This window comes from Gadus macrocephalus, chromosome 9 (assembly GCF_031168955.1).
Source record: "Gadus macrocephalus chromosome 9, ASM3116895v1".
Taxonomy (NCBI): Eukaryota; Metazoa; Chordata; class Actinopteri; order Gadiformes; family Gadidae; genus Gadus; species Gadus macrocephalus.
Window position 1 is genome coordinate 4922461 of NC_082390.1, and position 17650 is coordinate 4940110.

Genomic DNA, 17650 nt, shown 5'->3' on the forward strand with positions numbered 1-17650 from the left:
ACATTGGAGATAACAGGCATTTTGTGAAATCTGAGCGTGGCGCAACAGGTGGATTCATGCTACAGCGTTCTCGCGATGCTATAACAGGACTTTTTGGTGGGGTAGATACGATTTTCTCCACTTCTACACTAAAACGGATAACTTTCTATTGTTTGATGTAATACGATTACCAAGATAATCCCTGATACAACAATACGAGGAACAATCTTAAAGGATCTGTAACAACCATTAATTGCTTTTTTTTAATCTAAAAACCTATTAAGAAGATAGACATTATAGTTTAGATAGAAATCTTTTACTTTTGAGTGGAAGTCTTTCTTCCGTCTGTTTATTTGTTGTAACTTCTGTAGCTATGAACGTATGTTTGCTCTTGTGACTCATTGTTAGTCATCCGTTTCTCGAATGTGTGCTATCTAGAACACAGGGATTCTCAGTAATTCCAAGGGGTCACATATCAAGTTGACACATGTATTTGGTATTTCCGGGTTTAACTCCATTAGTAATAATACGTTTCTAAGTGAATGAGAAGTCATCAAGTGTGGGAATGAGCACTAAACTCTTTCCTGCTCCTTTTCGAGCTGTATCTGAATTCAATGCAACTCCCCTTAGATACATGTGTCTTAATAACTGCATACTAATAGTGAATAAAGGTAAGACTTTAAAATGTTTAAATGTATATTGCGTTGGCTCTTTGTGCCTTTTAAGGCAGGTGATTGGAAAGAGACAGGTCGGGCGGTTAAAAGAGAGAAAGTACGGTAATGACACGCAGGTCGGAATTGAACCTTTCCCCAAGAGCTTTGTCGGTGAGTTGGCCGGTTGGTTCCACCGAGCCCCCTTGAATTTGTAGCTTTCGCGATCCATTTCTCACAGGGAGTGCTGCGCTGCACGTGACGATAACGGACTCTCGGACCGTCGCGGCCATCGATCAGGCCCAGCCCAGTGATGTCAGCGTTGCATGTAGCACTGCATCTGTCTTGAGGGCCTCTGACCCCGGCTCTCCGACCCACCAACCCAACCCCCCCCCACCTTCTATCCTCCCCAATACTGAGGCCCAGAGCTGGGGGAAGTTTGGCCTCGACACACCCTGATGACACTTGGATGAAGTATTAGTAAAATATATATTCTATGGAGCTAATGATCTGGAGACCGGAACAATGGCTTCTATGGAGAGGGTCACACACACACACGCACACACACACACCCAAACACACAAACAAGCTAATGCCAACATTCACACCTTCAAACCTTGCTCCTTTACCCCAACACACACACAGACACACAAACATAGACACACACAGACACACACACACACACACACACACACACACACACACACACACACGCGCACACATTCCAAACACAAATCCTACACACCTTCCCACAGAGAAACACATACCACACACACACACGCACTCACACCTTCACACACTGCCCCCTTAGCCCTACACACACACAATCCCCCCCTCCCCACACACACAGACACTGCGCGCGCACACACACACACACGCACACACGCACACACACACACACACACACACACACACACACACACACACACACATACAGACACATAGCCGGGGGGGGTCTGCTTTTCTATCTCATATTATTGAAATGACAAAACGTCATTAAAACAAGTGTATTTATTTATTTCTCCCGGGCCCAGGGTTTTATTACGGGGAGCTTATGCAGTTCCGGGCCCGCAGGGTTTCAGACGACTAACAAAACACGTCTTACTTCTGCTCTGCTGACTGCCTGCAATGCTTTTCACATACAGCAGGATGAGTGGGAGCGTCCAGCCGCTGAATGAAGCAACACCACAGCACTCTTTCACAGAGGGAGAGAGATAGAGGGGGAGAGGGGAGAGAGAGAGAGGGGGAGAGGGGAGAGAGAGAGAGGGGGAGAGGGGAGAGAGAGAGAGGGGGAGAGGGGAGAGAGAGAGTGTGGGGGGGGGGGGGGGGGGGGGAGAGAGAGGAAGGGAGATAGAGAGAGGGGGAGAGGGGTAAAAGAGGGAGAGAGGAAGGCAGATAGAGAGAGGGGGAGAGAGAAAGAGAGAGAGGGAGGAGAGAGATGGTAGGGGGATAGAGTGAGGGGGGTAGAGGGGAGAGAGAGAGAAGGGCATAGATGGGAGAGAAAGGGAGGGAGATAAAGAGTGAGAGAGAAACAGACAGAGATAGAGAGAAAGTGGGTGAGAGGAAGAGAGAGAGTAAGAGCAAGAGCAACAGAGATGGGGGGAGAGAAAGAGAGGGGGAGGGTAAGAGAAAGAGAGCAAACGTAATTTAAAGTTTTTCCAATAAAAAGTACAATGTGTAGAAGACACCATTGATACGTTTTCATGTGTTTTTTAGGATGCACTCAAATGAAATTCCTTCAATTCAACAAAAGCATTGGAACACACTCATCCAACGACGCTGCCTGCAAACCAACCATTAGCCGCTAAGCTAAATCATTCAAAAGTTGTCAATGAGTGTTTCTTCTCCTTCCCCTCACTTTGCCAGGCTTCGCACACATACACAACCCAAACTTGGCAGCAGCTGCTCCTCCCTCATAAAGTGTAACCACTCGCCCTCTCCTCCAAGCTCTCTCAATTAGCTCGCCTCCTAAATAACCACTCCATTCAGCCGCGGTTTCCATCCGCACATGCACCACCTTGTTCCGTCCCAGGCCGCCCCATCCATCCCTAAGCACACACCCAAACAAAGGGGAACTACACTCTGGTTTGTGTGCCTGAAAATAGGAGCTGCATTGAGCCACTTCCCCATTCACACAGGGCCCCGGCATTTGCATGAAGGTCCACTTCCCTGCTAAGTGACTCTGGCTCAGCTCGAGTCTCAAGCGGAGGGAGAATGGGAGAGAGACAGAGACAGACGGAGAAGGAGAGGGAGACAGGGAGAGAAAGAGATGGAAAAATAGTGTGTGGGGGGGGGGGGGGGGGGGAGGGAGAAAGAGAGACGGATGGAGACAAAGGGAGAGAGAGAAAGAGAGAGACACAGAGCAACCAAGAGTAGGAAAGGGGGACTCAGGGGGTAAGAGAGGGGAACAGGGGAGAAAGGGGGGGAGAAAAACAAGTAGTAGAGAGAAAGACGAAGGGAGACAGAGGGAAGAGTTGGAAAGAGATGGGGGGGGAGAAAATTTTTGACAGATAATAGGAAGAGAGGGGGAGAGAAGGAGAGAAAGCACGAGAGAGGGGGAGAGAAGAAGTCAGGGAGAGGGTGGGAGAGAAAGAGAGAGAGACAGAGAGAGAGAGAAAGGGGAGAAGGAGGGAGACAGAGAGAGGAAGAAAGGAAAGAGGTGGAGAATGAGGAGGTGAAGGAGAGTGAGAGGGAAAGAAGGAGCGAGAGAGAGAGAGAGATAGAAGGTAAAGAGGAGAGAGTAGGAGATAGAGAGAAGGAGGGAGGGGCCGAGAAGGAGAAAGGGGGAGAGAAGGAGAGAGAGAGCAGGGAGAGGAAAGAGAGAGTGGAGCCAGTTAACAGTATCCTAACAGTCTGCAGCAGTAATCCCCCCCATCATCTAGTGCTTTGAGCGGAGATGGCTCCAAACCACACTGCGGCGACACAATGAACCTTTTTATTGAACTCCCACGACCACATTCTTAATTAAAGACGAAAACCAGAGGAGAGCTGAGAGGGAACGCAGGTATTTCCGGGTGGCACGGACCACCCCCGGAACAAGAAAACAAGATGCCGCTTACACACTCCCAACACGCCTCAAAACAAACAACACAGAAAATCGTTTATCATCCATCTTGGTGAATAATGGCTTCTCGGAGGGATTTGGGGTTTTCGGTGACATACAAATTGCGTTAATTTTCAACGGAAGATAAATTTTTTCCCGCATTTTCCCTTCTGTGTTGTGTTCTATTTTCCTTGCTTGTTGCACAGAGTGTGTGTGTGTGTGTGTGTGTGTGTGTGTGTGTGTGTGTGTGTGTGTGTGTGTGTGTGTGTGTGTGTGTGTGTGTGTGTGTGTGTGTGTGTGTGTGTGTCCCATGTAGAGAGAGAGCTTTGGTCTCCTATGAGAGAGATCTCTGAGCGATGTTCCATGCGTACCATAATCAAGGAGGAAGACCACAGCATATTATGAACATAAGCAGTGTAGAACATAACGTCAATGTCAGTACATGGCCTGGTTTATTTATTTCACTTGGTTGTCTTTTAATGATTATTCCCGGCAACATGATTGCCAATACATGCAAAATCCGATGAGCTCGGAGAACGAAATGCGAGAAACCGGAAACTGTAAAGAATACCAAAATATAGAATATGAGAGTCATAGTTTGTTTGTATGCTTGTATTTGGGAGGAACTTTATGGGAAATGACTGCGTTGCATCTTCCCTGGAACAGTTTACATAAGCTACTGTACACTAAGAGAGAGCAATCTCGTTGCGTTTAGCATTCAAATAAAGGATTTGGGAGAACTCTGTAACCTTTCCTGCAAGTGGAGTAAAGATCCCTTGCTTTCCTCTTCTTTTTTCAGCCTGTGGAAAATGTACCTAACAATGTAATTTTGTAAAACAACTCTTGTGTTCTTTTTAAATTAATATCACAACAAAACAGCAAGTGTGTGAACAATGCCACAAGAAGAATGTTATCGTAATAAATTATATTTTGGGAAAGTTTTGTGGTTCGCTAATACTCGTCGATAGTCATGCACAGGTCGATACAAATTATCGACCTGTGTATGTCAAATTATCGCATTCGATTTGCTTGTTTATGCCTAATCTCTTGTAATTTATGTCACAGGGTTACAATAAGTATTTTGCATCACATAATCGCATGTTTTTTACTGCTAAAACGACAGAACAAAAGATAAGTTATTAAATGTGTTATTCATAGAGAACCCAGTACAAAGATAGAATATCCTGTTATAAACCCTGAACCTCAACATTCAACCAGCGTGTACATGTGACGTTTGAACGTGGCCATAACCACAAGGGGTTTTGTCTGAAACTAGAATAACCATAGAGCATATTGTGCATTGATAATATCACCTAGAAGGCAGTTTTAGCATTTTATGAATTTGGTTAAAGGACATGCTAAGAAAGTGGAAATCATTTAGCCGGGTCAGAATAAGCTCCTTATTCATGTCCATTCACGGAAAGCAAAGTTATTTACATTGACATTTCATAATCATTTTTGATAAAGCTTTGAAAGCAGATATATACCTGCCAGGATAATTTGTCATTCAACAGTTAAATTATGAATGAATTTTTAGTAAAGAAACGCCATTCATTGCGGTATGAGGTCTTACTAAGTGGACTTAGCAGATATTTCTTATCTACACTGCAGAATCCCCCAACACGTTCTGATTGGCCAATCCTGGGGAAGGCTTGGACCAGATCGAGATAGCTTTCACAACCGCAAGCAGTCAACATTTGAGCAATGAGGTTTATAGAAACTGGGTCAAATGGGATTTTATTGATGTTGCACGAGTTGTATCTGAATCAAAATAGTCAGCACAGCATTTGACAACACATCCAGCAACATGCCAATATCAATGAGGAAAGACGTCAGCTGTCACAAAAAGAGCTTTGTTGCTATGGTCTATTTCTCGAAAAAGGCATACGTGTCCAAACAGACATGAAAGTTGGGTGGATAGAGGGCTGCAAACAAAAGCTATCCTACAGTGAAACTGAACCAATAGTGATTGAATGAGAATACACGGTTATGTTTCCGTCAATACAATGGTGCCATTTTGTTTAAGGGAATTGTTTTCTGGGGGGGTATGGGGGGACATTTTCTAATAGACACATGTCTTCAGTCAAAATTCTAAAAAGTATATTTTTTACACTTAGTACAAAAAAAGACATCTCTACCCGTTAGTGCTTTGTTTTTTTCTTAAGATACTATAACATAAATAAACAATTTATTTTCAGTGTTCAAACAGACAGTTGCAGTGTGACTGGAAAGCTAACATACTCCTCCATGTTCCAGTTGCCAACAGAGGCCCCTTAACAAAGAGAAATCTGCACTCATCTTTTGGCGTGCCTTACGGCAGCATAGTTTGCAGAGTGTTGTTCTTCATCTCTCCACCACCACCCTCCAACAGCAGGCCCCGTCAGTCTCGGAGCCTCTACAATATTCACTTGTGTTCACCCTTAGTCGAAAAATAAGTCAAAAACTCTGAACAGTTTTCAATAATAATAAAAATAAAAACGACTTCAGGGCATGTCTCTTGGTTGCACCCCTCCACAGTTGCAGTTCAATTTTTAACCACCACTCAGGTCGCTGTCCTTTTTCATAAAAAAAAATCTATGCAAGACTCTCTCTCTCTCGCTCTCTCTCTCTCTCTCTCTCTCATAAAAGTTCAATTCTCAGAGTGCAAAGCACAGTCTCCGTCAAAGGTGTCACTCACTTCCTGTAGTTCCAACTTCACCATGGATACGGCAGTATGCAAGCACACGCTCCTGTGTCAGTGAAGTTCAGGGGGGAAAATCAACTACCGATAGTTAGCCGTCACTTTCCTAAAATGTCAAGATTCTGCTGTGCAAAACGATGCGAATGAAGAGCTGATAATAGTCCATTCATCTCAAAAACTGCCGCCTTTTAAACAGCGCCCGCTAGGCTCCTCCTCTTCCTGCTTGCCCCATGCCCTAACCCCCCCCCCCCCCACCTTGTGTCCTCCCCCTGTCCAATCCAGTCACTCGCTCCGGTCCGCCGATCGCCCCGCCCCCCCCCCCGTCGGCCGCCGCTCATTTGCAGGTAAACACCTCCGTCCGTTCGCTGCACGTGTTGCACTTGACGAAGCAGCACCACTGGAACTTGCAGTTGCACTGCCACACCTTGGTGTACTGGTGGGTGTTGTAGCCGCGCCCGCAACACATGAGGTCGCAGCCGTCCGTGTGCTGCGACGTGCGGTTGCACAGGCGGCCCTGCGTGCCCACGCTGCCGGTGGCGGCGTCCTCCTCGCAGTAGTTGGGCGAGCGCTCGATGTACACCAGGTCCGTCTCCATGGGCTTGTGGTAGCCCTGGACCTGCTTGACCTTGAGGTGCGTGGGCTGCCGCAGTCGGCCCGCCCGCATCACCTCCACGTGCACCGCCTCGTTGTACTTGTCCTTCAGCACGTAGCCGATCTCCCGGAACTTGGGCAGCGTGGTCCAGCAGGTCTTGGTGGTGCAGGAGCCCGACACGCCGTGGCACTTGCACTCCAGCTTCATCCTCTCTTCTAGAACCTGGAGGAGGGGCAGGAAGGCGGGTTTGGGCGGGGAGGAGCGGGAAAAAAAACTAACTGGTTTAGAACTGGTGGGAGGATGGAATCAAGAGGGCTCCCTAAATAACAACAACAAGAAGGTATGACAGTTTTTCGCGGCCGAAGCTTAGTATTCCCATCGATTATATTCCGAAACATATTTAACAATTATTCACCAGGGCGAACGGAATAGTGGGGAATAGCCTATTAGGGTTATTTCCCACTATTCATGGAGCCTGGGTATATACTACACGTGAACACTCCAAAAATGTATAAGCTAACACTTTTTGTTGGGATTCATTTGTAAAGAAATACTTACAAAGCTGGACATTTTTGCGATGAAAACAATATCCCCGAGTTTGAGATCTCAATCATGGGATATTGCCCAATATTCCGAGATAGCGAACCAATCAAATTGCGCCATCTTAGGAGTTTCACGTGTAGCATATACTAATGACAGATATCACACACATAGAATATGGCTCCTTCCATTTTGTACCTAAGCAACATACAGAAATGTTGGCGAAGATACATTACCCTTTCTGTTCACCATATGTTTCAGCCCACTGACATGTTTTTCTTTGTGAAACATATGTGTGAATTACTTCACTCTCCACACCTTTCTTTATCCTGTCAAAACTGTATAAGAGCTGCATCACACAGTTTCTCACCGGTTTGTTTTCTCTGCAACCATACAGTATACATTCAGGGGAGGACGTCTTGAGAGCGCGGCTGACATATTTATTTGAATTCAACATTGGTTTTATAAACAAATAACTCCATTTTAGGAGAATGTGATTGCAGAGTGCCGTTGTAACGTTGGCCACTGCAAGTGGAAACGGATCTGCAGATTATGACAGATGTTTTTTCAACAGCATGATAGATAGAAGTTCATTGATGTTCCATCAATGAACTTTTTATATAAATTTGCGCAAATATTTGATTATTGTATTTTAACTATCATAGCGTTTGAGTATAATGGGATTTCTAAGAGGTGGACCAAAGGAAGTTTGTCCATTTCTCAAGCGAAAGGAGAGTCATAAATGTCAGCTTTATGTCGGGGAATAGTGGAAAATACATTTGCTGGTTAAAATCCTACCCTGTAATTCTCTCTACCTTCTCGGAAACCACATCAATTCAAGGGGAAAAGTAAATAGAGAATGGATGTAGCCATTGCACTTGATTTAAAAGCAGGCCAACGTGAGACGTGTTGCACATACACACTCCATTACATTTACTTAAAGACACATGTAATATCAATATAAAACAAGATACGGTATAACTATACGACTCTATATATGTTTCAATACATTTGTAACTAATGAGTTTGTCATGTTTGGCTCGGAAAATGAAGGCATACTGTTCATTTTTCTTTGAGGTTATCCCCAACATATGTCAAACTGGGAAGTGAGTCTGCCTAATCCTCCGGCATATGGGAAATATTGTGTGTTCTCCACAGCATTTAATGTGTCAACACACAGTCAATGCTCGCATCCAGGGACCTAATACTTAGAAAAAGCCTCAAAAAACACAAACTGTCTCCTTCCCAGTGAGTGGGCCATGGAACAGAGAGAAGTGGTGGTGAATGAGGTTGGATTAACACGTCTGAGATGATTCCTGAGTCCTTTAACCCAATTAGGAACCGTTGACTTGCTCGAAAAAAGGCGAGTGCATGTTTGTCGTTAAAGAGGAGATGTACACTTTGGTCGGTTGGCGGGGCATTTTTCCCGGCGCTGCCCTTTTTTTTTCCTGGCACTCGACCTCGCCAGCGGGTCTCTAGTCGTCGCTTCTGTCGGGACACTCTTGACAGAGTGTACACAACGTACAAAGTTAATTTGCAAAAGTTAAAAACTTTTTTTTTACCGATCGAACCAATTTGAAACAGAACCAAAAAAACAAAAGCGGAGCAAAGAACACATAATCCCGAAGAAGGAAAAGCGCAAAAAAAACAACAACAGAGCCGAAAAGCTAGCTAATAAAGTCCCTCGCTATAAAAAGGAGGGCCTTGCCTCGGATGTTGATTCAGACGGAGGATTTTGAAAAATGTATGGCATTGGTGCAAAACCACAATGATGGCCACAGTAAGGTATTCGATATCCTGACGGATGCATGGAAACATTTACTTAAACCGTGTCCATCAAAGTCTCCAATCTTTTCCTCAATTTGACCAATATGTCCCGATTCCCCTCACAAAAAGATCACTTGTCAAAAGCCAGGCCACTTCCCCAGATGAAAGAGGATGGAATTATTTACTAGGTGTTCCTTTACGATGACTGAACACAGTCACAGACACTCCTCTGAGTTCAATCCATGGTCCTTATCGACGAAAACACTTTAAACCTTACTTGACTCAATGGCTTTTTGTTCGCTTTTCTTTTATCACAATATGAGAACATTTGCAAACAATATTGTCTGGCGAAATTCAAAACCGTGCCGAGTCCCTTCTGTCTTGATGCACACATAAGCTCTGAATTTCACCCAATTATGAAAAACGAAGGCATCTGTGTGTCTGAAACCAGCGCATTTCATTGTTCTTTAAAACCATAGAAGTGTCCTTTTTTATAAGTCAGAGAAAAAAGAAAAAAGAAGCAAACCCATAAGTACTTTCCGATTTACCACTAAGTTCTTCACGTATGTTTTTCATCAAGCAGGATACCATTAACATTGAAAGAACCAATGACCTCCCTTCCTTACACAGATTTACCCAGTTAAGGGCCACATTTCATTAACCCAAACTACTACTTATCCCCCTTTGGTGGCACATTGCCCCCAAATGAACACAACTTCTACCAGCTAGCGGGCGAGCTACGGTTCCGCTTGAGTATTACCCACAGGACCTGGCCAGCACTGATCTGTGTCTGCATGGAGCAACCCATAGAAATGAATGAGCCAGGGAGTTGACATCGCATCCTGTGTCAGGAGGCTAGAGTCTGTCCTGTTAACACTGCCATTATCAGCCTGCCTTCATCCGCTGAATGGCTCCAGTCAAATGGTAGTGATTTGTTTTGCTATGGCATAGAGAACTGCAATTATATCCCGGTGCTGTTGTTCCACCTCGTTATTCCGAGGCCTGGTATTGGAGGGTCAGGGTGGAGGGTGTGAAGCTGTGCTGGACCGACTCCATTTTGGATCCTGGCCAAGTTCTCTGGCGGTGGTTATTAATTACAGATATTTGTCTATGGATATTCATAGCTTTGATTTTTTTTGTTTGTTTAGACACGTTTAGTAGGCACTCTACACACTACAAATATTAATTAAGCAGGGAGAATCAGTATTATCAAAAGGGAGACTTTATGCCATGACACAAACCTAAAAAAATAAAAATAAAATAAAGTAAATTCAAACCACCTGCTTAGTTTACTACTATTTACCAACTGTATCCAAAGTATTGAATAGAAAAAAACCCATAAATGAGCAGGTAGGGGTGAGGCAGCTGATGCAGATTTACAGGGAGACACTGGGGATTGAACCAGCATCCTATGGCTGAAACTCAAACAATCTGAACACAAGACCATCCCGCACCCTTTACATGAACACAGCCTACCATAAACCCTATCTGTGAGGTAACAAAATAGGCTGCTAGCTGCCTCTAGGAACCCAGTGTTAGTTGCCTCTAGGGCCCAAGGTGTTCACTGCCTCAAGGGGCCCAGACATTAGCTGCCTCAAGAGGCCCAGTCACTAGCCTCCTCCAGAAGCCCAGTCACTAGCCTCCTCCAGGGGCCCAGTCACTAGCTTCCTCCAGGGGCCAATCCGTTAGCTTCCTTAAGAGACCCAGTCCCTAGCTTCCTCCAGGGGCCCAGACGTTAGCTTCCTTAAGAGACCCAGTCCCTAGCTTCCTCCAGGGGCCCATACGTTAGCTTCCTCAAGAGGCCCAGTCACTAGCTTCCTCCAGGGGCCCAGACGTTAGCTTCCTCAAGAGGCCCCGCCTGTGACCCGACAGCCCAGCCAGGAGCAACCACCCTGGGATAGCCTCGCGAGCTGCCAGTGGGGAAACGCTCCTAGAGCCACCGGCACGACGTGGATGTGTTTACCTTTCTCCCCGCCTCGTTGTTGTGCAGGTTCATGAGCCGGCGCTGCGTCTTCTTGATCTCGCGGGCGTCCACGAAGCGTCGGGAGAACTCGATGCCGTACTTGATGTCGGCCGAGCAGCCGCCCCACTTCCAGCCCTCCTCCTGGTTGTAGTAGCCCTGCTTCTCCCGGTCACAGCCGCACTGGCTCAGGTTGCCCTGGCTACAGGCCGCCGTGATGGCGTGGGCCACACCCGCCGCCGTGATGGCGTAGGTGAACGCCGCTTCCCGACTGCCTGGTGAGAAAGGGGGGAGGTTCTGTTAGTGGTCAGACTCACGTTTTTTTTTTACCTTAAACGTGACATATTGCACCACCAGGTTTGATTGGCCGTTACAAGCTGGGCAGATTTTCAAAACGGCTTGTAACGGCTAATCACACTCACACCTGGTGGTATAATATGTCACCTTTAAGTTTCTCCAACGACAAGTATCACGTTGTGACTTAGTTAGACGACAAGGATATGCAGCGTGGCATGGATAAATATTAAGCTGTTGTCTGAAGTAACAATTCCACATTTTCGACATTTTTGGACAGAACCGCGAAAAAATGTTTCTTGCCAATAACCGACCAAGGCGGAAAGCTATTTCACATCTTCCTTATAAAGGGGCCATCCGATACTGAAATTGATCCTCCGATGGCATCAAGGCCAAAAACCCAAAGCACCACCCCATCATCATCATTATCGTGCATTGCCGATAAGCCACAGCATATTTTCAACCCCCCCCCCCACCCCCCCCCCCCCCCTCCTCCCACTTCCTCCTTGCTCCACCTGACTTAGCAATGCCGTCTCCCCGGCTCTGACCACAAAGTCCTTGGGCTCTGGACTTTTTTTTCTCGTGTGCAGTGCTGGGATTCCAGAGTGTGTGCTGGTCTAGGTGCTGTCCAAAGTGCTGAATTCATCTGGTGAAGGAGCACCTTGTGTGCACACACTCACGAGGACCTCACGCCACGACAATGAAACGGAATGGAGGTCTACAGGCTTGGCGGGCAGCACTCTGCTTCGCTGAGGAACAGGGGGTGCGAGTTAGTTTGAGGGAGTCTGAATACTTGGATAAGTTGTGTGTGTGTGTGCGTGGCTAAAGGTGACACAAGCTTTTGCATACCTGCAAAAGCATCTCTTTCTTGTACACCGGTGACAAGTAATGTCATACATGCCAACGATGAAGATAAAGTGTATTTAATCATTTCCAGAAAACAAATGCCTTCTGATCATTGATATTAATTACCTGTACATGTGAAACCTTTGAGGCTCTTCAGAGAAATAAAGAGATTGAGGATTAAGTGACCTTAAAAAAAAAAGAGCCCAGGAGACTTTCCTCCATGGCTTTCCTCATACACAGGGAGTACGTCTAAAAAGGGCCAGTTTCTGGTCTAAAAAGGACTCTGGGCACTTACAAATCTGTTGTCTCCTCAACCGGCAGTAATGTCAGAGCACAAAATACAGAGCGCCATGCCAACCGAGTTTTGAAGGGCCTTTTACGTCATAAAGGGGACACTGTGTAGCCCCCTGGATGTGCATTGTGTAATGTACTTAGCCGGTCACAGCAGTCGTACACGGTCGGACCTCGGGAAGCATCATGCGCTGTACTGCACTGCTAAACTTGGTGATTTCTCGTGATTTGACATTCGCTCGGGGAAAAAAACAGGGAATCCCTTTTGTTTTTTGTCGCTTTCCCACAGGCGACATCGGTTTGACTCCCAATCTCATGAAAGTGGAATGATTCAAACCTTTTTTTTGTATGGCATACGGAAATGGATGGGGTTGTGTAAGAGATTCAATATCATGCCATACCAAAGGTAAGGCAACAACACAGGATTAAAGCCCCAAAGTTAACATGCAGAGAAATTGTTGAGACATTTTTCCAGCAAATTAGAAGCGACCCCATCGAAATCGTAGCGAAACAAAAGACCTAGCACAGACTGGAGGGATATATACAACGTCAACAGATCTCTCATATCCAACACAATATTATAACATTAGCGGTTAACTTCCTTTCGGACATTGATCCGGATTGACGAGGATCCAACACTGATTACTTTCTTTGACCACGCTGCTATTTTCGTTTTCCATAGTGTCCGACCAGAGTAGCCATTGTTAGCCTGCTGGAGCGTCATTGCGCCGTGCCCGATGGGGCCTTATGTTCCAGGCGTTGGGTTTTGCCTGAAAGGGGACTGACTCAGCCACCACTTGCTCCGCTGGTCAGCTACAGGGGCCGTGGGCCCCCGTCTGCCTGTGGTCTGCACCCCCGTTTTTAAACACACATAAACACACAGGGTTGTAAGTACACGTAAACACAAGCTGCACACACACACACACACACACACGGATCCGCACAGCTGGTAGAAGCCGCACACTCAAACACACACACATCCACACTCGGAGCCGGGGTCATGCACTGTTATGAAAACACAAAAACATTTATGCCCCTGCTTCCACCCGTATCTACACACACACACACACACACACACACACACACACACACACACACACACACACACACACACACACAGTTGCACGCACACATACACACGTGTGCACCCAGATACACATAGACACATGCATGCAAACGCAAACACACACAAACAAACACGTAAAGGCCCAACCAAAATACTGTAGCAAAACCCAATTGCATGGCATGCACATGCACATATACAACCCATTGAAACACACACACACACATACACACACACACACACACACACACACACACACACACACACACACACACACACACACACACACACACACACACACACACACACACACACACACACACGCACAAACTCACACATGCACACAGAGGACCATGACAAACTGGATTTCCCTGTAATGGTAAAAGTTTCCAGAAGAAGGGTGGTTCTCTGTGTCTCCCATGCATGCCTAAAATTGATGATGATTATGGGCCTTGTATTGGTTGTCACCCCGACCAGCCCCCCCCCCTTGCTCTACCCCCTCCACCCTGCTGGCTTTGGCACCATGCTGGGCTCCGCTTGGCCAATAACAAGAAACCAATTACTTTACACCAGCGGAACTGTGGTGACAGAGCCTTCCTGCTTTTCTAATTCGAGTGACGGAAGGGACCCAGACGTACCACACATTGACATAAGCATTCGGTCATTCGGTCGTTTGCTGTCGTGCAAATCAAAATGGTGGTTCGGGCGTGATAATAATAAAAACACATAAACGGTTTACAATTGCAACCGAATGCATTGCACATTTCCCAGATACAGTTTATCGCAACAAAATGCACTCTAAATTGTAATCTACAGCTAAACACACTCTCTTGACTCTCTTTAATGCAAACGTGCGTTAACTCCTGCCGAAGGACGCAAGCACATGTTGTAGCACATACTTGTAAAGCTGTTGCGGACATGTGCTTTGACCGCTGGCATGTCAATCAGCTGCTGGTGTGGAGGCACGCAAATAAAAATCTGACATCTCTTGCGACCCATGGATGCACGGTAGATACCGTCGTGCATTCATGTGCTTTAGTGACAGCACATCATCTGTCACTAGTGTGCATGCAAGCCAGCATCCTACTCACAGTGCCATGTTGTTGTTCTCACACCAAGATGCCACACAGAATGAGATATAGAGAGAGACAGTGAGGGAGAGATAGAGATACAGAGGCCGCTAGCTGCCTCTAAGGGCCCAGCCCTTAACAGCCTCTCGGGCCCAGAAACAAGCTGCCTTAAGGGCCCCAGTCACTAGCTTCCTCTAGTCTAGGGGCCCAGACGTTAGCTGACAGTAGAGGTCCAAACACAAGCTGCCTTTAGAAGTCCAGTCACTAGGGTCACCTCTAGGGGCCCAGGCGTTCGCTGCCTCTAGAGGCCCAGACATTAGCTGCCTTAAGAGGTCAGGTCGTCTGCATCCTACAGGGGCCCAGACGGTTGCTTCCTTAAGAGGTCCCGTCACTTGCTTCCTCCAGGGGCCCGGCCTGTGTCCCGACAGCCCAGCCAGGAGCAACCACCCTTGGATAGCCGCGCGAGCTGCCAGTGGAAAATTGGAGTGACCAGAAAAACCTCAATGAACTTGGAGGAGTCCAGAGGAGAAGAATGGGAGGCCGAATATTAAACCAGATGTCTAATGGAGTTCAGTGGCAAGTGTCTGCCACGCAGTCCAAGGGCAGAGTTAGAGGGGTCGCAGAATGGACAAGCAGACAGAAGAACACAAAGAGGATCTCGTCTAGACTTTTTGTGCATTTGAACTCATGTTTTAATGAATCCTTATTTATTTTTTACTGTAATATCAGGTGACATTGAGTGTACTGAGAGCAGCCAAAGTTATACATTTCATAATGAAGACGAGGATGATGACGATGATCAAGAAGGGGTGTGGGCAGGGGGGGGGGGGAGGCCTTTGCTCACTCTCAATTCCCTCACTTAGCCCCACCACACCAGGTAAGCCAGAGCCCACCATGTTGCGATGCCCACCATGTTATGTTCTGTCGGAGCACTTCCTCAGACGAGACGGGCAAGCCAAGCAGGCAACAACAAAAAAAAATAGGAATCCTGGATGCGGCCGCCCGCCACTTAAACAGCAATCTGTGTTTCAGAGCAGTTAAGGCAGGCACACCACTAAAACAAATTTCACATGGCATAGCGCAGGGGTGATTTACAACCTCAGAGAGCCCAGGGAGAGATCTGGTAGCGTAGGATCCAGCCGCCGTAGTAGTAACACTCACATTGACCTCGCCTCTCTGTCGTCAACAGCGGCTGGCAAACCATGTTTGTAACAAAAACAGGAGAGAGGAAAGGATGGTTAGAGGAGAGGAGAAGAGAGGAGGAGAGAGGAGAGGAGGAGAGGAGAGGTGAGGAGAACAGAGGAGAGGAGGGGAGAGGAGAGGAGGGTAGAGGAAAGGAGAGGAGGGCAGAGGAGAGGAGAGGAGGAGAGAGGAGAGGAGGGGAGGGGAGAAGAGAGGAGAGGAGAGAAGAGAAGAACAGAGGAGGGGAGAGGAGAGGAGGGGAGAGGAGAAGAGGGAGACAAGAAGAGAGGCGAGGAGAAGAGAGGAGAGGGGGGGGGGAGGATGGAGAGAGGAGATTTCCACTATTTTCCACTATTTCCAATATTTCATGGTCTCTTGAATCTCAAAACGTTGTACTATCCGGATACTGGCATGTTGCCAAACACAACACAAACTAGACACTTGCTAGAGACACTAGCTAGACAAGCAGTACAAAGGGAGTTGCAGCGCGCTGCCTGCAGCCATAGCCAGCTGTGTTGGAGAGGTAGACAGAGCTGTGTACCACCGTGCTGTGGGGGCTTCTTCACCCCAACAGGGGGACGACATGGGGGGAGGGCGGAGAGGGGAGCGGGGTTAAGGAACAGATGGAGAGAGGAGGAGGATTTAGACTGGAATGTGGACGGCAGTCAAGAGAAAGCTGATGTATGCAGGCCCACACAAACACATACGCAAGCACACACACAGACACACACACACACACACACACACACACACACACACACACTCACGCAGATACAAACAGACATGCACAGATTCAAACACCAATGCACACACACATGTATATAGGTACATTCAGAGAGCGCATGAGTGCAAAAACACACAAAGGATGATTGTATGCATGTCCTTGCCAAAACACACACACACACAAACACAGATATTCGTCAGTAAGTTTCCCTCAGGGTGAATGGTGCTAGTCCTGTCGTGCAATTCATCCAAACTGTGCACACTGTTGCGCACAGAACCACCTACTTGCTTTGTGATAATTGGAAGAAGGCCTACACTCATACTATGAGAGCTGTGTGTTCTGAAACTTTTAGGCTCCACAAAAGCTCTGCCCTAACACAAATACACAACACCACACGCGCACACACACACACAGATACACACACGCACACACACACGCACACACGCACACACACACACACACACACACACACACACACACACACACACACACACACACACACACACACACACACACAATCTGACAGAGCCCGGCAGAGTAATCCAATGGTCTCTCTCAACTCAACCAAAGTCTGTTGTTAAACCAGTGAAGGGGAAAGCTTTTTTAAAAGTACCCCCCCCGACCCCCCTCCCATCCTTGTCACTGGTCATGCACTCACTGCCCGGGGGGGGGGGGGGGGGGGGGGGGGCACTGGGTCTGGGGTGGGCTTACATAAGAAGTCACTTTTGTTCCACGCTACTTTGTGACACACATGTGACGTATTTTTAGGGCTCGCCGCGCGTCACGGCGTGCGTGAGCACAGCGCGGGGGGACGTGTGTGATGACACGTGAAGGACGCCCGGAAATACATGTTGGGGTGTGAGGTGTCCCCTGTTCAACTGTTCTCTTTCTCTCTCTCTCTCTTTCTCTCTCTCTCTCTCTCTCTCTCTCTCTCTCTCTCTCTCTCTCTCTCTCTCTCTCTCTCTTTCT

General features: G+C 47.0%; 1 protein-coding gene across 1 annotated transcript; it reads right to left on the reverse strand.

Moving 5' to 3' along the window:
• Window positions 1–5392: 5392 nt before the first annotated feature.
• wnt7bb (wingless-type MMTV integration site family, member 7Bb) lies at window positions 5393–12366 on the reverse strand. The gene is made up of 4 exons (XM_060061561.1): window positions 12355–12366; window positions 12186–12254; window positions 11215–11508; window positions 5393–7166 (listed from the first exon to the last, which is right to left on the reverse strand). Exons 1-4 carry the CDS (start codon window positions 12364–12366, stop codon window positions 6687–6689), a joined length of 855 nt encoding a protein of 284 aa, XP_059917544.1. The 3' UTR covers window positions 5393–6686.
• Between the last annotated feature and the right edge of the window lie 5284 nt (window positions 12367–17650).